Source organism: Triplophysa rosa, linkage group LG23 (genome assembly GCF_024868665.1).
Source record: "Triplophysa rosa linkage group LG23, Trosa_1v2, whole genome shotgun sequence".
Taxonomy (NCBI): Eukaryota; Metazoa; Chordata; class Actinopteri; order Cypriniformes; family Nemacheilidae; genus Triplophysa; species Triplophysa rosa.
Window position 1 is genome coordinate 17,443,365 of NC_079912.1, and position 19,513 is coordinate 17,462,877.

A 19,513-nucleotide genomic window follows, 5' to 3' on the forward strand; every position below is an offset into this window, starting at 1 on the left:
AGATATGACTATATTTTTAAGAGAAAATTGACAAGAAAGGTAAATGGAAAGTCTCAGCTTATAAACAGTTATTACACGTACCCACGTATGACCTTTAAGTATATTGCAAATAAACGGGATTCTTCAAACAATATACTTGCTAAACCAGATGTTTGTCTACCTGTTCGACAGATGTTATTTTAAATGTAAAAGTGAGCTGTTTACATCTGTTCGGGGAGAGACGGCATCTATCCCAAGAGATGATTCATGGTTGTTCGGCAAAAGGTTAGAGGAAAAAACGTTAGGCTTGTGTACTCTTATGAAAAAATGACTGATCATCAATTGGAGTACAAACACCTTGTTCTGATTAAGTCTGGTTTCACGCACACACACAAAAAACGATATGTGAATTATTATATCTTTACAGCAACTGGATGTCTTTATAGCCAAGTCTCGGGTGCAGAGTTTACCCAAACCTTTCCTACATTTAATGGGTAAGGCACATCTTAAACCGATCAATAATGTTCCGGTCAGACAAACTTGTATATGTTTGAGTTAAGAAGACACCCAGAACATTTAATTCACTTAATCCTTTACTTTTTACCAAAGTCCATTCATTGTAGGTGAAAGCCACAACACGTTGAGATTTGGGTTGTGCTCCCTGGGCCTAATTAAGTTGATTGTAGATATGCTCTGTGTGAAGCCAGCCACAGAAGCACATCCTGTCACCCATCACCCTCCACTGGGCCAGAATACATTACACAATGTCCTGGCATCGTTATTTCAGTTCGACCACCGAGGAACTGTGAACTACACTTGTTACAGCGCACTGTATAGATCACTTCCACCGTCTGCCACGGCTGTTTCTCAAAGTAGGCATTGATACATGATACATGAGTGATGAAATGAACCAAAGTGAACTGAACTGAATTTGGTTTAAACCAAGTCTAAATTTTTATGCAACTATCTTCACTCGTCATTACACGAAGATTACTGTTTTGAAATTGGAACAAACACAGGTAGTCTTTTATTTGCCATTGACATTTAGGAATATGAAAGGAATATTAGGAGCATTTAAAGGGAATCATTCATAATTCAAATACCATGGCCGTGCCAACCGCATTGCAAATACCACGCGAACACTCCCTACACAGTAAACAACCCCACAAATCTTGGAAGGATTTCTTAAGTCAACTACATTTCAATTTAGTCATCTAGTGACTTTTTAAGCAGTAACAGAAAAAAACAGTAAAAGCATCTGAAATTCAGGTTTGTGTAAAATAGTAACCGCAGTCATGTATAGTTAGTGTGATGTGATCACATAGTTATAGTTCTATAGGTATTCATGCGTTTCTGATCAGGTTGCAAGGAGAGGAGGGGATCTATATTTGTATGTCCGAGTATGTGTAAATTATAAAAGTAAATGGTAGAAGTTAGGATGACATGGCAGGTGTATGTTTTCCATGGGTTTGTGGAGGCAGGAGGGGAGGGAGAGGTTCCTCCAAATTGCCCAGCGTGTCCAAACCTCCAGAGGCTGTCTTTTCTGCCCGGGCTCCTGCATCAGCTGCCACCTCCTCTTCATCCGCCTCTTCTTCATCATCTGCAGTAACCAACAACATGAAAGTTCAAAACTATGCAGAAGTCCCAATTCCTAAATTTGGAATTTCCTGAAAATTGAACTGAAAGGGGAGGCTGGCTTTTCAACTGATTGCTCATTAAACCCCAATTAGAAACCATGCTTAAAAGATTATGCAAGTTGCAAATCTGTTATTTTTCAAATTAATTCACCAAGCAAAGTTGATTTATAGGCGTAAATGTTTATAGTTAAACTTACATCAGAGTAATTCAGGTGAGTTTTACCTCTGGCGAAGTCAATATTGCGAAGGGCCCTGCCCTCTCTCTTGAAGCTCACAGAATAATGATCCATGCTCTCGTACCCACGCTCCACTTGCTCCAGGTGGGAGGTATTCGATGCCTCTGCAATTCTAAGAAACAAGAGATCTATTCGGTGTATGTTTAAAATGAAAATAAAAAATAAACTTAAGACACATTAAATTGGCAGAATTTGCACTTACTTTTGCAACAGGGATTTGGCACTCTGTTTGGAATAAGGTAAAAAAAGAAAAATATTTTGCCAATTATATCAAAAGATAGCATTTCGATAGGTTTTGACTAATTCATTTTCATAAGCTTAACAGTTATTCATGATTACTGTTTAAGGCAGGGTTTGACATTAAACACTGTCATGTGGTTGTCCTTCGGACAAGTAAATTTGTCATTCACTTGTCCGAGTAGAAATATTACTTGGTGTATTGCATTTTTTTACTATACAATAGAGGTATACTTGTCCACATAAATTACTGTAGTATACTAAAGTGTTATTTACTATAGTAAACTGCAGTAACATTTCTAGATACTATAGTGTTTTTAAACCTTACTATAGTATACTACAGTGTTTACTACAGTTTGTCAATTTACTACAAGGGAGCCTACTACAATTTCCTTTAGCAAATACTACAGTATATTTTCGGTTGAGTGTTGACGTTAACGGGACTTTTATTTTGACGGGTCGTCGGGAAGACGCTTGAGTTTTAGTGTGTTTGATGATTGCTTCACTCAAATGGTAAAATGCTCGTAAAATAAACTCTCTGACAAACTCTGGAGATTAAGTTTGTGTTTATGTCCTCATACAGTGCAGACAAATCCTCGATCATTACTCGTGTACAGGGCTGGATTGGTAATCGGGCATACCGGGCATTTTTCCGGTGGGCAGACGTATTTTTGGGCCGATACATCTCTACTATGGGCTGGCTCTCACTAAATCCTTGGTGTTTCGAGTCAGATCCGTGGGCGTGGCTTGTTGGTTTTGACTAAATCCTTGGTGTTTTAAGTCTTACGAAACCTTTACCCTAACCTAACTCGAACCATCTAAACTACCTATAATTGTTAAACTTGCCAAAAAACACGGTTGCGTGATGACGTCAGACTCGAAACACCAACCCTGGGTTCCAATTCGCCTACTTATACTAGCCCTAATAGGCACTGTTTTTGTGTTGGAGAGAAGAGCTGTATATTGATATGCTGGGCAAGGATTTAGTGAGAGCCACGACTATGGGTAGTTGCACGAAGCCGCCATATTAGATTTCTGATCAGCGAGTGTGGGCGACGGGCGTGCTTACTTATTTCCGGTCGTATAACACAGTATGGGAAATGTAGGCGTTTTGGCTGGCAAAAATATGGGATTTTTTTTAGATAAACAAAAAAAGAAACTGATACCACTGATATGACAGAAAATTCTCTGTACATTTCTGAGCACCTCGTTAAGCCAACACTACTTGATATCACAGCAAAAAAGGCTGATGATGTTTTATACCAGTCTGTGCAACTCCACGCGTTTCTCCCCATATCACCATCTTCTTTAAGCAAAACAACAGTAAACCCGCATTCACTGATCACACTGCTAGTAGATACGTTTTATGTCTTAGTTTTAACTCATCGTTCTATATATTGAAAGTCGGATGGAATAATCTGCGTTGTGTGCAAGAATGAAACTCATTGTCAGACTGAACCAGCATCACTGACAGGTGGACGGATCAATCATGTCGTGTTCTTTGTGATGAGTTTCCGTGATTAGCGTATTTATCGTGTCGTACTTACAGTGAAAGAGTATTAATACAGTCATGATCAGGTGGCGTTTGCATTCCATTCATCGCGCAGTCGTACCTCCCGATGTGGAGAGAGTGTGTAGCGGTTTCACACCGAAAGAGGAAATAATTGCTTTCTATGCTTTTCTTAGTCCCCCAACTGTCAAAACAAAATCATCTCTGTGGAAATGTACAATAATACACATGCTGGTATATGTATACATGACTTGTGTATACAGATTTTTGTTAACCACATGAGCATGGACTATAGAGTAAACGGGGAGAGAAAGAAAGTATTTTTTCCCGTTACATCGAGTTGTGTTGGCTTATCGAGGTACTCAGCAATGTAAATAGGTTTTTCTGTTATATCACTTTCTTAGTTTTATTTAAAAAGCGCTCTTATTTGCCGGCCCAAAATCCGTATTTTCACATACAGTGTTATACGACCGGAAATAAGCCGCCCACACTCGCTTATCGTAAATCTAATATGGCGGCTTCGTGCAACTAGGCCATTTTTTAAACGCGTAAATCGATTTGCGGCGTACAACTCTCTGGTGACGTGATGTATTTGTCAAAAAACAGATCGGCCCATGAGACACTTAATCATCAGCAGACCATTGGGTCTTTTTAAATGACACTGGGTTGACCCAATAACACAACTCCCTGGCCTCTGTGAGAATCCAGCGTCAGTGTGCAGCGCGTGTCAATTAGAAAGATCATGGAGAAGAAACGCAAAGGAGGCGCGGAGATATTAGGCCCTTCAGCCAGACGCTGCAAAGTAAAATAACAAAAAAATGTATGCAGCAGCCGGCCTTCATGAGCTTTTGTGGCTGATGATGATGTTCGTGGCCATAGAAGCATCGGCAAGCACAGAGAGGAGATTGGGAATGAGGAGAGGGAGAGGTTCGGTAAGCAGAACTGCTTTCAAAACAGCGATACCGCTTGATAAAACTGGGTCAAAAACACAAGTGATAGACAAACTACATGTTTGCAAAATTATGTGCGAATAATACATTTCCCAGTGTAGCACGCTTGCGATGCAGTTTGGCAAGTGCCTGAGACAGAGCTCCGTGACGTGTTTCGCGATGTGCGATTATTGTTGTGCTTGTTCGTGTGTGAGGAAAAGTGATGGCGCACCACAATTTATTTTAGTTTTTGCGAGTAAAACTTGTTTTCCGGCTGCATATATTTTAGGGCTGCAGCTATGGATTCTTTTACTAATCGAGTATTCTACTGATTTTTCCATCGATTAATCGGGTATTCGGATAATAAGTAACAGGAAGAGGAACAGTTTCTTCCCTCAGGCAATCCATCTTATGAACACTTGACATTAAACGCGGAACACAACTCTATTTTACATTATTTATTCACCAAATTTAAACATATCAGACCTGTACATACATAATTGTCTATATTGTATATTGTGTTTTTGCTGTTTTGTACATTGCCTATTTCTATATTATTGTATATTATTATTATTATTTTTTATCATCTGTGTTCTGTCCTGTTGCTGTCTTCCTGTTGCACTGTGGAGCTTCTGTCACTATAACAAATTCCTCGTATGTGGAAACATACTTGGCCAATAAAGCTCATTCTATTCTATTCTATTCTATTCTATTCTATTCTATTCTATTCTATTCTACAGTAAGTACTTTTTCTTTATTAAAAAGCAATACTAAATATACAAGAGAAAATAAGACAGGTCTCTTAAAATGAGTAAAACAACTAATTTGTTAACTTTTTAGAACAATTAAAGTTTTTATTGCTGAAATTGCATACATTAATATCTGTGAAAACTAAACCCATTTAGTACATTCCATTGCCATATTATATTCAAAATGCAACATAATACAAATATATAAATAAAAAACATGAATAAAAATAGAAAGAATAATTTCAAAGGTAAACAACTAACTTCAGCTTATGCATGATGCATTTAGTTTATATAAATTAGTTTTAGTTTCTTTTTTTACTAATAGTAATTACTAATAAATAGGCTATATATTACTATGACTTTTATTTTGGCAGGTTGTCGGAAGATGCTTATTTTTTAGTATGTCTGTTTATTCACTTAAACAATAACATGTTTGTGAAATAAACTCTCAGAGCAACTCTGGAGGTGAAGTTCATGTCCTCATAAAGCGCAGACGCAGACAAATTCAAGAGCATCACGCATGTAGCACGTTAAACTCTGCAGTTCATTCACACAGAACAGCCAGATGACATGTGTAAATAACAGGATTCGGAGTCCACAAGTCCGCATCTAGTTTGATGGACTCAATGCAGCCGCAAAATAGTTTTCACACGCAAAATAGACTAAAAAAAAGTAAAATTGAAGTTCACCATTTCAATAAGCTATCACTTATTTATCAGCATGAGCCATACGTGTGAGCGTGTGAACAGACTAAAATGCGTGTGTCTCACGATGAATGCGTGAGACTTGAGAGCCCTGTAAGATGAACAGAGTTTAGCGGGCTGTGCGTCAGTAATAACGGTCCGTGGGGAAATGCAGTGCTCCATGTGTACTGCAGTTAAATGGATTAAACGAGGCTTCGAGGCAACAAAATTTGCGTCGATAATTATTTGTATTCGAATTACTCTAGGAATCGTTTCAGCCATAATATATTTATCAAGAGCCTTATAGCAGGTTCACACCAAACGCTAATTAAGTGGTTTGCGCGAGTAAATTAAGGCCTTTTCACACAGAGATTCTAAAAAATAGTAAATACACAGAAAATGTGTCCTGGAATTTGTCCCGGGATCGTTAGATTTGGTTCATTCACACTGCCAATGATTTTCTGGAATCTGTGCATGCGTTCACACACATCCAGTGAAGAACCCGTTAAGACACGTGACGTAATATACTGCAATGTAATGTTATGCGCATTTTTTTTGTTGTGAAAATAGGGTTGATCACGGTGAAAGATATTTCCTTGCGGTGGTTTTAGGTGGCTAAATAGCGCAAATTGTTATTATTACTGCCTTCCTTTATTTAGTGCCAAATATGCCTAAATAATCTCTTTTTTTGTTATTATTCTGTAGCTTTTATCTTTTATCTTTTTATTGGTAAATGTAGAACAACGAAGAAGAATGAGGCACAAGAACTCAAGATAGGCAATAGCCCAACGAGATTAAGCTAAATATAAGCTTAATATTAAAAGTCATATGAAAACAAATAAAAGCACATTGTTAAGGCTTGTTCGGTGCAAATTTACACAGCCTTAATGAAAAAATATAACGGAATGCTGTGAGGTAAAAATTAGCCAGTATTTTTGCAACATAGCCTAACTGCAATACAAAGGGCACGGTATAATAATTTTTCAGTAATATGATGTACCAAAACGTGAGTTTAAAAATAAGTTTATAATTTTTTTACGGGGGCGGGCGATGCGAATGACGTGAATCGGGCGGCGCGATTGCTGTGAACGCGCGTCAATCTCGTCTTCCGCGCAAGTTGAAAGTTTTTGTCAGCTCGCGTCACTCACGCGAAAATAACTAACTTTTTACGCGAGTAATAGAGTGTGTGGAATGTGATTGTTCGCGTTTGGTGTGAACCCAGCATTATGATCTGCGTGATGTGGGGGAAGGAATCGCGAAAGAGAAATTCTACCATATAACTGTCATGTGCTTGTTCTGTGTGTGTATACAATGACTTGCGCAGTTTAACATGTTACAGGCGTGACACGGGTGGATTTGTCTGTATCTCACTATACAAGGACATGAACACGTGAACTTCATCCACAGAGCTTTATTTTACGAGCGTTTCACTGTTTGAGGGAAGCTAACGTTACCATCAAACACACTGAAACTCAAGCATCTTCGCAACAACCCGCCAAAATAAAAGTCAGGTTAATTTCAACCGGATGGAAAAATTATTTACTTGTAGTAAATTTATAAACTGTAGGAAACGGAAAAGGAAAAACTGAATTTGGGAAAATCTAAAAATGATATGGCTCTAATTGATCTATCTGAATGTAACATTAAAGCTGTCTGTTTATGTAATGATAACAGACGTTTATACTTGTGCTACAACTGTTTGGTCTGTGCTACAAAACATTAAACCTCTGTAAAAAAAAAGTGTAAAAAAAGTTAATGTACAGCCCTGCTCTAATACGTTGCCTGCCTTACATAAATTGAAAACATTATGTTGTTAACCACCATTCATCAACATTAACAGTAAGTCTTTTAAGGGTGAATAGTATATTTTTATGAACTGTCAAATTACTCTTTTTCTAAGTATTTATTGTTTCCGCTCTCTCACTCTTTACTACTCATTATATGGCTGTCATGCTTTATGGAATAGGAGTAGAAACACATATTTAAGGGCACGCAAAGAAGGGTGGTATTTGTGATCGTGCTGTATGTGGGCTGATCTGGGCCAAAATGTCAGGGCCGATTTTTTTGACCTAGTCCAGCCCTGCTCGTGTAGTATGTTAATCTGTGCACCTCATTCACTCAGACCAGCCAGATAAATCCGCATCTAGTTATATGGACTCAATGCGGTGTGCCATTGATTATTGTCACACACACAAAAACAAGCACAACGACAACAAACGCAGTTCACACAAACATGCAGCTCTGTCTAATGCACCTATTCTTATTATTCTTAGCACATACCGATTCTTTCGTAGCAATGTTATTTTTTTCAAGTTACTTGTCTGGTCAGGCAAGTAAAATTCTCTCTCACTTGCCCATACAAAACATTAACTTGTCCCGAACAAGCGTTAAGGTCGAGCCCTGGTTTAAGGAGTCTTTTTGGAAAGATTACTGAGGTAGATTTACATCCTACTAGACCTTTAAGAAAACAGCCATCTCAGGTTCATCAAACGTTTGAATTCCCGTCTCCATAATTTTGGTCATAGACTCCAGATGATCTCCGTACTTCTTTGAGAGGCCACGAATGTAGTTTAATTTCTCTTCCTGTTCGCCGGCCACTTTCAGATGCATCTCTCTTTTCCGGTCCTCCAGGTTGGCATACAAGTGGTCAAACTTTTTACACACCTGGGACTTCTGTCGCCTTCCATTTTCCTGTGAGGAGAACAGATGTTTACCTTTCTACTGGTATGTAAATGACATGAATATTGAAAAATTAATGTGAATTTGAAACTTAAATATAAAATAAACCTTGCATGAATGACAATCAGACACTTCAGATACAGTATCTGAATCCTCTGTAACATTTTTTGACCCTTTCTGTAAATAATAGTTGACACACTTATCAATTTATCCTGTTGCCCAAGTTATTGTGGAAAAAAATGGTCAAAAATTATTTTCTTATAGGAAATATGTTTTTCCATACAGACATACACCTAGTCCCAAGCTAGCTAGTCTTATTGAATTATTCATTTATGCTAAATGTTACGCCCTATTTTGTATCTCCATATTTCGTGATTTTTATTTTGTGTAACAAATTTTTGTTTCGCCCGACCTTTTTATAGTTCTTGTACAATATGTGGTGCTAATTATCGTAGTAATATTTATTTTCATGTAGAATCAATGTGTATATTTAGCTCAAGTAAATTTTGAGCTTATATAATTAATTATGATATATCAGTTTATTGCAAATGAACAAAAACTGTACAAATTTTCACATATTTTAAAAATTATTTTCCAATTGTCACTGTCAGAAAAATTCTAGAAATTTCTGTAGCACAGGGAAGGTGAGATGAAGCGATGATAGGTGACAACGTCTGGAACTTGATTCGTGAGGACAGTATCAATCATAAAAGACAAAAACCATCAAATGTACACTTCTGAAGTTTTGGACAACTCATTTTTAGTAAATGTTATGTGAACTGTTGTTTTGAGCTCAGTGTTATGCCAGTACCTTTTCAATTTCTGCATACGAGTAATAATACCGAAATGTATAAATGTGTGGACATTTTTTCCAGTTTATTTGTGAGTACCGTCAATGGTAAAATAAATAATTAATGTGATTTTAGTATTCAACATGCGAAACTTCATAAAGAAACAGTACAAATTAAAGCGAAACACAACTGAAAAACAGCGCATTTGGACATCCAAGGTTTTGGAAGGCCAGCGACGATATCAAAGTTTAAGCTTTACAACTTTTTTCTCTCCAATCAATAATTTAAACGCATACAGTGACTGTTTATTTCTCAAACCACATCTCAACCTCACAAATAACTCCATCACAGCAGCCGTATGCTCAGGCGAGACCGCTCATTTCGGCTCGCGTGTCAATCATTGAGCCCTCTGCGAAAGCGACTGTGAAGTATGCAGAGATTCCAGCTTCCCGCCTGCCCGGCTCATCGATGCCAGAGCGTGTGTATCTTTTGTCAGAGGAACCATTCTTGGTCTTTTCATCAATAATCCTGCACTTATGTCAAGCTTAAGGAGGAGGGAGAAGGTTACTAACCTCTATGGTCCTGCAGGTCTCCTCCAACTGACTGATGATGCCTTGGATCCTGTCATTATTACCCACCATCATTGCTATTCCATCCGTGAGCTCTGTCTGGAGATGAGAACGTGCATGAGCATATTAACACAACTGTAAAAAACAGACGCTACGTAGAGCAACGCACACACGCATTGGCGCAAAATGGGCACTTGTGTAGGTAAGCATAAATATTTATATGCTTCTGAAGTGTGGCAGTTTTACCTTTTTTGTCTGGTATACGCTGTTAATGGGAGCCACTTCACAGTCCTTATGAGAGCCAAACACTTTACACATAGAACAAGTGGGAACGCTGCAGGTCAGGCAGTAGATGTTGATTTTCTCGTCTTCATGGACCTCACACATTGGCTGGTCAACCTTGCTCTCAGGAGATGGTCTGCTGCTGTTACATTGACAATAAGAGATCAATGAGTGCCAAGGTCTGACATCTGAGGTCAAACAAAACAGATTTATACTGTCTGAAGCCACAGTCTGTCAAACAACCCAGAGGAAAATGTAATTGCTTATTGTTATTTTATAGCACTGGACATTGTATAGAGTTCTTAGTTAAGTTTAATTAGTAACACATCATAATAAGGTTGTATTTGTTGACATTAGTAAATGCATACATTAACATGGACTAACAATGAGCGCAGTTTGAAGACATTATTGATATCTGACACGCTGAAACAAACACATGAGAGATTGCAACTGTCTGCTTCTCAGACAAAAAGGTTGAGAAAAGCAAACAATTGAGATATCAAACAGATCTTTGGAAATTGTTCAGATGAGGACAGTGCCACGTTTAATGAAATACCTATAAGGTTAATTATGCCAGAAGGTCTGTGACTATGCCCAGGAGACTCAACACTAAAAATAAGGCTCCCGCCAGCTGACCATCATCCTAACCCTTCCGACCCGACTGAGTCACAGGTCTTGGTAGTCAGTCACACTTGAAAACCCAAGTATAGCCTTCGACTGAAACGCAAAGCTTTATAACACACAGTTTGCTCAAGAAGCTTTTTGGGCTCATGAATACAGTTAAATACATATGTGGGTTGCAAAAGTGACAAGGCGTTGGAGAACTTCATCACTCAGCCTTGGGGAATTTCATTCTTAAAAGCAAGATGTCTGCTATTGCCAGGAAATAAACATCTTCCAATCGTTGAATAAAAAGTGAATATGAAAAATATATGAACATAAAAGGTACAGGATTATTACTCTGAGTATAATGTAAAAGAAGCAAACTTAGACATTTCTGAAACATATTCCTCTCGATTTTAATGGTGATTGTATGTGGTATGTCTTAATGGTATGTCTTGAAACATGTCTCTCTGTTTAGTCAAAAAGCGCTTTCTCAAGACAAGCTCACAAGGCATCTAAGCCATGTGATCAACCCATGTATTGTGAGGTATTTATTTATCTAACCTGATGTAGTCCTGTTTGTACATGTCGATGATGTTTTCCACCAGAAGATTTCTCTGCAGACCGTAGACTCCATGACGGTCCAGGATAACTTCATGCCTGCAGGACGGACACCTGAAACGGCCACCTGATGACACCGTGCCTCCTCTGGTGGGAAGGTATGGATTTGAAGCCTGCACGGGGATGTGTATGGGATAGCAAATGAACAAAACACCTTACAAATGTATCATTGGGGACGAATTGTTATATTACTGCATACAAACGTATTAAAAGATACACCGTGTGGGTTAAATGCTAAGGATAGGAGGCATGTGACATGTTTCAACATAGGGTGTCAACTCAGTCAGAGGTTTTTCTGGTAGAAGAAAGCCAAAATATAAAATTTACTGAGTAATCCACTATTTTGTATTATAGTGGAGGGGTCAAAATGACGTTGGATGAATAATGACAAAAAGTTTATGGAGGGACGTTTCCAAAATTGTATTGATTTGATACGTAATGATGCCAAAAAAAAAATGTGAATGGCCCCAAACATAATTTTGATAACAGATATAACACAATATATGAAAAATTACCATGTAGGCCAAATATAATAGTTCATAAAAATTACAAATGGAAACGTCCATTTGTAATTTTCTAAAAACGTCCATACCCGTTTTGAAACGGATTTATTTTATTGTTATAAATTGTTGTGACGACAAACACGAAATGTCGAAACGGTACCTGGTAAATGTCATTAGCACATTTCCGGCAGAGATTGTGTTGACAAGGAAGAATCACAACGGGTTTCGTGAACATTACCAGACAAATGGGACAAATAAGCTGCTTCTCCAAGCTGTCCATCCTGATTTGACGGCCAGTGGCTCCGCCGAAGATTGAAATGAGATCGTTTGGGAGTGAAAAAATGAAATTGTTCCAGTTGTTGTACGCGGGTGGAATCAGGCCCTCACCATTGCCCAACTGTGTGTCTGTTCTTTCTATAATGACGTAACTTGTGGCTTGACTATCTGTGCGCGCTGTTTTTAGAAAGGCTCACGTCAGGAGATGCCATGTTTACGTGCCCATATATGAAATTGATAGCCTGCATTCTGCGTATCTCCTAATGAATACAGGACGTTTAGAGAAAAGCACATCGCCCTGATTCGGTTTTACCATATGATGGATGAGTTTATAAAAATATTAATTTAAGTTGTAACGTTAAATTTAACGTTACTTAACGTTGTAATACATACAACGTATTAGCCTACGTTGTATGTATTAACATAAACTCCCCTTACGAAAATAAACCATGTTTTTTTTTTTGTGGTACAAGTGTAGTAACCATGGTTTTTTGGTGCATTGATTAACGTTACTTGGGGCAAAACCATGATTTTACTACAGTTACCATCGTTTACTATGGTTTTTACAAAAACATGGTTTTCAAAACCATGGTTATTTTGTGATAACCATTGTTTTACTACAGTAACCATGTTTTTTTGGTTTTAAATGTAGTAAAACCACGGTAAATTTTCGTAAGGGTCAAAAGAAGATACATTACAACATAAAACGTTTGTTTTTGACAGAGTTACTGCTATGTATGTTAGTGTAACTAATGTGACAAAACACTTATATTTTATTAAAATAGGAAGTTATTTAAGTGGAAAACAGTGTGGAGAAAGCGGGCATCGAACCAGCTACCTCTCGCATGCTAAGCGAGCGCTTCCCCGTTTGGCGGGCATCCGTTGCCATCGCAACGGAGGGCTTGTTTAATGTCTTTTATAGTCTGTTACAGTTTATAAATTACTTTGTATATTTTAATAATTTATGTCTATTGTATATATTATTTTATTTTTGGTTATCAACCGTTTTTTTCTTATGTTGGCAAAACCATCGCTCTTATTTTGTTACATTTTTTTCCCTTTAGCTTAAACTATCTTTTATTAAAAGAACGGCTGTTTCATGTGAAATAATTTTTCGGTTCATTTAATGTATCTTAGTCATTTATTTGTCGTTACAATTGTTACCTTTGTGTTCTCTTATTGCTTCTCACGTGTTGTCTGTAATTTTTTTATTTCTTTATTCGAATATGAAGAGTTTGGTTTTAAGGTGAGATAACTCCGTTTTAAAACAAAATAATATTTTCTTTATTGTGCATTCTAATTTAATATCAATCAAACTGCAGTTGGTTTGTTCTCTTCTCCAGGTGTGTGGGGTTTGCACTTTCCACAACAGCAGTTGAAACAACAGCACAGACAACAACAGAAATAGCAACCTGTCAGCAAGCCTAATTTAATATCAATCAAACTGCAGTTGGTTTGTTTTGATATAAGCCATAATGACTAAACAAATACAGCTAACTAACATGATAAAACGCAATAAAAACATGATAACATTAACATTGAGTTATCTCATTTTGGAACCAAACTCTGACGATGGAACGTAAGCTCCTTCGATAGCTCAGTTGGTAGAGCGGAGGACTGTAGAGGAATACTGTAATCCTTAGGTCGCTGGTTCGAATCCGGCTCGAAGGAAGATCATTTTTGGAATCTTCGGAATGGTGTATTATCGTGTTTTGTGTGTTGAGCGTAAATTTGCGGTATTGTTAATGTACAAACATGTCTGTTACATTACTATGATATTGTGCCTATGTATTCGAGTACAAATAAAATGTTTAATGAAATGTGTTATCTAAAAACTTCTGTTAAAGGCACAGAAAAGCCTGAATTCAATTTTGAAATCCTGTTATGTATATAATTTTATTAATACACAGAAAAACGTTGATCATTCTTGTTGCACATAAAACATAAGCAATAATATCTGTTATTTACAAACAGCATGGCCAAACACAGTTTAAGAGGTTGAGTATTTTCTTTTTTATATTCCTCACGTAAGCTGTATATTGTAAAAGACATCCAAACACATCCATATATCTAAATAGAATTGTATAACATTGATCTCATATGGGGTTCCTTTAGGTGTACGTTCTATGTCCATCACCAATCAGCTGGGTCTTCTCGCTAGCATTGGTTGGCTGAAGCACAATCGGAGTGTCGCCATCTGGAAAACCAAAATCACACAAGAGAGGTCACAAATCATCAATGTGGAAAATACAAGAGGTTACTTTGTCTAATGTCTTTCCATGTCACACTCCTAATTGAACGTCCCGCTGAAATGAAAAGTGTTTTGTACGCTCCAAGGACGTCCCAGCAATCTCCTGTTAGCCTGCCCCTGCTGGCTGCACTTTCACGACCTCATTGAGCCTCCAAAGCTGGCTCTGTTTCACTGGTTTGAAGGGCAGCTCACTGGCTTACAAGGTTTTCTTGCTGTTCTGTGCCTAGACAGTTTTTAAAATAAGACCACGAGGGGATGACGTTGACGTCTTAAAGCAGGATTTATTTTGTACATGATTCTGTTTCATTTCACTGTTTAAAGTTATTCCTTATCAAATAATTTTAGTCTTAATAAATACAGAATTCTTATGATTGTTTAGATGACAGCATGTTAACTTCAGTAAACAAAGCAAATTTTGCTTTAACTACTGTCCATTATGTGGAAGATAACTAAAACTGTATTTCTTGTCGTACCATCCTGCATTCTGCGTTTAAAATGTACGTAAGAACATTGTTTATTTTTGTTGTGAGAATGCTATAAAAAACTAGTATTCAAACACACTTTGAGAAATGACTCAGACTGTAATTATCACTTATGTGAGGGACCGCAGAAGATGTAAAAAACTCCTACAGCTCACTGGCAGAGGAACAGCGCATTATATCCAAACATCTGGCTCAGAAATATCAAATCTGTTTATTTTTGTAAGCAGGGTGACTGTGGTGAGCCAAAATCTTTGACATTTAAGCATTTTATGCTTTTCTGTAATACGAAATAAAACTAAATTAATTTTCTATCAGGTCAGTATTGTTGTCATAGTGTTATGTGTTTTACCCCTCTCATTGTCGGTACGGATCTGCTCCTCTAGGTCTTCCGGGGACACGTAGGATTCGGGGTTCTCTTCTCCAGGTGTGTGGGGTTTGCACTTTCCACAACAGCAGTTGAAACAGCAGCACAGACAACAACAGAAATAGCAACCTGTCAGCAAGCCGCAGATAGCAAACAGACCCTACAAATGAGAATCAGACAAACACACATTAAGGCTTAAGTTTAGATTCAGAACGAGTTGAAACACACAGTTACATATTTGAGTACGTATTCATATTGATTGTATACTACAACCTATAGTGTATATCAAATTCTATGTTTAAGTTAAATATGATATAACATTACATGCAGCTGTATGTGAATATTTGTCTTTGCCACCTTTAATTCGTTTTGATTAATCCTGGAGCAATAACATTTGAATGCCGCTTTTTGACATTTCAATTGTATTAAAAAAGACTAAATAATAATTATAATACAGATAAGACAAAAAAAAAAAACTGCACCTTAGCCCACCAGCTGGAGAGCATGAAATACGTGTTCACATTCTCTTCCCCAAACTGCTGTGACACATACAGGCCCAAAGAGCCGTACTTGTCGTAAATGTTCCTTTTGGTGCTGTCAGACAGAACCGCATGTGCATTGTTGAGCTCTTTGAATTTGTCAGTGGCGTCTGGGTTCTCGGGGTTCTTGTCAGGATGATATTTCAAAGCAAGCTTCCTAAAATGTGAGGAAGAACATTCTTGGTCAATCGAAAAGCTTAATAGGAAACCCTAGGCTTACTACATTTTTTGTGACAAAAGTTTTTGTGGGGAAAGTTATAACGAGATTACACATGTTTACATTGAATGCACCGTAAGTTCCGTTTGAAATAAGCATCTGTGAAATGGCATATTAAATGTACTTTTATGACCCCAGAGATATATTTATTTACACAAAATCTCTGAAAGAATGCACATCCAGTCCATGACTGAGCAACGAGAGACTCTGACTTGAAGTGGCGTTCAACAATAATTATTTTTAAGAAACAAAAATAGGCCTACTTTAGGACTCAAACGCCGTGAGAACAGACTCATTACCGTGTTTAAAATGTTGCCTGTCTGTTTGATGATGTCAGCGGGGTGTGATCTTTAGCGGCTATAGCTGTCTTATGCGCACACGGCTTGACCTGTCTGTGTGTCGGCAAGACCGCAGACCCCATTAGTGCCTCCAGCAGTTCCTCAGCACACGAGGGTGGTGAAGAGAGGAACGTCACCAAGTTTGACATTTTTCCCATTAGAACCAGCCGCGCATTGCAAATGTCAGCATGTCTGATTCAGATCTTCTTGTGCAGCACTGCAGTTCAGCTGACATTTTATAATGTTGTGAAACATACTGTATATCCCTATACTGTATGTTCAAAATGGTAGTGGGTCAATCTCAGATACAGAACTTCGAATATTATCAAGGTCTCGGAACGATTTTGATGTCATGGGTTCGACTTCGGTATAAATGAACACCTTCAATGCACTATAGGCCTATGTCGCTTTGGATAAAAGGCCTTGAAAGAAGTTTGATGCTAAATTTATAGTTACCAACAGCTGATGACGGAAAGATAATAGCACAGCCCCATAGTCTGTATAATTTATGTTCTTTTTTGCAGCTCAACCAAAAACTGTAATTTCTTATTAATAATTTATAATGCTCCGAGCATGCTTGCTTGTTAATTTTTGATTAAGCCAATGGCGTCTGCAAGAGTTGTGATGATTATATATTCATTAACCACAAACAAGTGCTGTTAAAATGCTAACCATTTAAATGCCTTCTCGAACAACGTGTAAATGAAAGCAATTAGAAACTATAACTGTTGGAACATCAGCATGGTGTTTGAAATTAACTTGTCTAATGAAGTTCTCTACTTGTTGCCTTCATGTTTTAAAAACAGAAGTTGCACGTTCAGTGCAAGAGAAATCAGAGAACGAGACACGTTTTTTGTTGACAGAGCAATATAAACCCTTACGAAAATTAACCATGTTTTTTTGGTGCATTGATTACTTAGGGCAAAACCATGATTTTACTACAGTTATCATCGTTTACTATGGTTTTTACAAAAACATGGTTTTCAAAACCATGGTTATTTTGTGATAACCATTGTTTTACTACAGTAGCCATGTTTTTTTTTTGTTTGTTTTAACTGTAGTAAAACCATGGTAAATTTTCGTAAGGGAATGACTATGCATTTGTTTACACTTATTTTTAATAGTGATCATTTTTAATTAATGTAACATTTTAAAAATCTTTTTTCCCAGGATGTCCTGTGTTGTATAACACATTGTGCAGTTTTCAACCAACAGACATGGGTGACCACATTATGATGTCATAGTCATGGTGTCCTGAAGGCAAGCGGTGCACGTTCCACTCTATTATCCAAGTCAAAGTGGGTAATCGTTCATGCACACGCGCACACACACACTCACACACCCCCCCCACACACACACACACACACGCACACGCACACACGCACACACACACACACACACACACACACACGCAGGCTTTGGTTGACTATCCCCGTGGGGACAGTCCATAGGCGTAATGTTTTTATACTGTACAAACTGTATATTCTATCCCCTATCCCTAACCCTATCCCTAAACCTAAAGATCATAGAACACTTTTTGCATTTTTAGATTTGTAAAAAATATTGTTCTGTACAATTTATTAGCTTTTTTGCCCATGAGGACCTCAATTTTGGTCCCCACGGGACGAGTCCATGTGTTGGTGTGTATTCAGGTTTAGTCCCCACCGGATATACAAACATGACACACACACACACACACACACACACACACACACACACACACACACACACGCACTCACACACATGTTGGGTTTCCGTGTTTTATGGGGACATTCCATAGACGCAATGGTTTTTATACTGTACAAACTGTATATCATATTCCCTACCCCTAACCCTAACAATCACACACAACTGTCTGCTCTTTTAGATTTTCACAAAAGTGAATTCTGTATGATAAGCTCGTTTCCTCATGGGGACCAAAAAATGTCCCCACAAGGACAAGGATTTTGGATATTGCCATCTTTGTGGGGACATTTTGTCCCCATACTGTAAGGGTTTACCCTTCCCACACACACACACACACACACACGTCGTGCACCCATGAACATGCATGATTCTTTCATCATTCCTGATCCCAGTAAAATAAGGTATGCCATCTGTTCGGCATAATGAATATTTTAGTTTTCTGGAAGTCATATTATATTCATGTAGCTCTCAACTGAAGGCTGAGATTATAAAAGAACCAGTCGCCGTTTTGCACTTTCTTCATCATTGGCTCCCTCATTCACCCTAGAGGCCTTTCTGCAAATAGTATCTTTGCAGATACCAATTGCGAAGCTTCGATGGGAAAACCGTATGTGAATCACCTCTTACCTGTAGGACCTCTTGATGTCATCATAGGTACAGTTTCTGTCAAGACCAAGTACTTGGTAAAGAGCCTCTCCGGATGTGGACAGTGCACGTTGCCTTTGTTCAGTCATGATCTTAAACAAAGAATCAAAAGAAACATCGATAAATTGCAAGATACAGGTACGATCAAGTTCTCCTAAAAACAAAGGGGGTAAATAGGGTTCTTCACACCGGTGCCATTGAAGAACCATTTTTGGTTTTCAAAAAAACCTTTCAGTTAAAAGAACATTTTTAACCTCTTATAATCTGTAGAACTGTTCGCCACTACAAAGTGCAATTTGTGCAACAAAAAGGTTCTGTGGATGTTCAATGTTCTTTATGGAGCCATACAGCCTGACAACCTTTATTTTCGATGTGTGTGGGGTCCGAGAATGACGTTTTGTTTGCGTTTACACATATTCCAACGTCGCTCTTTCCACATAGACCAAGACGTTGTGTATTGCTACCAACAAAGACACCTTGATCATTTGTTTTACAAAAGTTTACAAGCAATCCCCCATTTGTAAGACATGATATCCACTTATTGCAGAAGAGATAGAACTGTCTTTTGACGTGGATTCTTTGATAACCTCCACACCCCCCCATGCCTGAGTAATTCCATCATCTGTAATCAGCCTTCATTGAATATTAAATACTTCTAAAAATGATACAGCCTTTCTGGAGGTTTACATTTGCTGACTGCTGAAAAG

General features: G+C 37.9%; 2 protein-coding genes and 1 non-coding gene across 8 annotated transcripts; 1 reads left to right on the forward strand and 2 right to left on the reverse strand.

Annotated features, from left to right (window-relative positions):
- Nucleotides 1-11: 11 nt before the first annotated feature.
- Nucleotides 12-12,499, reverse strand: trim55b (tripartite motif containing 55b). Of its 6 annotated transcripts, none has more exons than XM_057322307.1 (8): nt 12,169-12,443; nt 11,449-11,618; nt 10,246-10,420; nt 10,003-10,098; nt 8,418-8,651; nt 2,055-2,077; nt 1,814-1,964; nt 12-1,579 (listed from the first exon to the last, which is right to left on the reverse strand). In XM_057322307.1, exons 1-8 carry the CDS (start codon nt 12,286-12,288, stop codon nt 1,391-1,393), a joined length of 1,158 nt encoding a protein of 385 aa, XP_057178290.1. In that variant the 5' UTR covers nt 12,289-12,443; the 3' UTR covers nt 12-1,390. The 6 variants fall into 6 exon arrangements, with proteins under 6 accessions (XP_057178290.1, XP_057178289.1, XP_057178292.1 ...); XM_057322306.1 differs by having other exon boundaries at nt 17-1,579; nt 10,246-10,423; XM_057322309.1 differs by having other exon boundaries at nt 29-1,579; nt 1,840-1,964.
- Nucleotides 12,500-13,870: 1,371 nt separating this feature from the next.
- Nucleotides 13,871-13,955, forward strand: trnay-gua (transfer RNA tyrosine (anticodon GUA)). The gene is given in 2 exon segments: nt 13,871-13,907; nt 13,920-13,955. It is a non-coding gene; the product is annotated as a tRNA-Tyr (tRNA).
- A 313-nt stretch (nt 13,956-14,268) lies between these two features.
- On the reverse strand, nt 14,269-18,895 carry dnajc5b (DnaJ (Hsp40) homolog, subfamily C, member 5 beta). Its single transcript, XM_057322317.1, has 4 exons — nt 18,789-18,895; nt 15,864-16,077; nt 15,367-15,541; nt 14,269-14,481 (listed from the first exon to the last, which is right to left on the reverse strand). Exons 1-4 carry the CDS (start codon nt 18,893-18,895, stop codon nt 14,396-14,398), a joined length of 582 nt encoding a protein of 193 aa, XP_057178300.1. The 3' UTR covers nt 14,269-14,395.
- Between the last annotated feature and the right edge of the window lie 618 nt (nt 18,896-19,513).

What these genes read in the sequence shown, in the direction of transcription:
- trim55b (XM_057322306.1), bottom strand. Translation starts at nt 12,288, where the DNA reads ATGGACAGCTTGGAGAAGCAGCTTATTTGTCCCATTTGTCTGGTAATG. An exon ending in TACAAACAGGACTACATCAG is followed by an intron (nt 10,424 to 11,448) that starts GTTAGATAAATA and finishes TCAATGTAACAG; the next exon opens with CAGCAGACCATCTCCTGAGA. An exon ending in GCCAAATCCCTGTTGCAAAA is followed by an intron (nt 1,965 to 2,054) that starts GTAAGTGCAAAT and finishes CTTGTTTCTTAG; the next exon opens with AATTGCAGAGGCATCGAATA.
- dnajc5b (XM_057322317.1), bottom strand. Translation starts at nt 18,895, where the DNA reads ATGACTGAACAAAGGCAACGTGCACTGTCCACATCCGGAGAGGCTCTT. An exon ending in TCTCCAGCTGGTGGGCTAAG is followed by an intron (nt 15,542 to 15,863) that starts GTGCAGTTTTTT and finishes TCTCATTTGTAG; the next exon opens with GGTCTGTTTGCTATCTGCGG. An exon ending in CCGTACCGACAATGAGAGGG is followed by an intron (nt 14,482 to 15,366) that starts GTAAAACACATA and finishes TTGGTTTTCCAG; the next exon opens with ATGGCGACACTCCGATTGTG.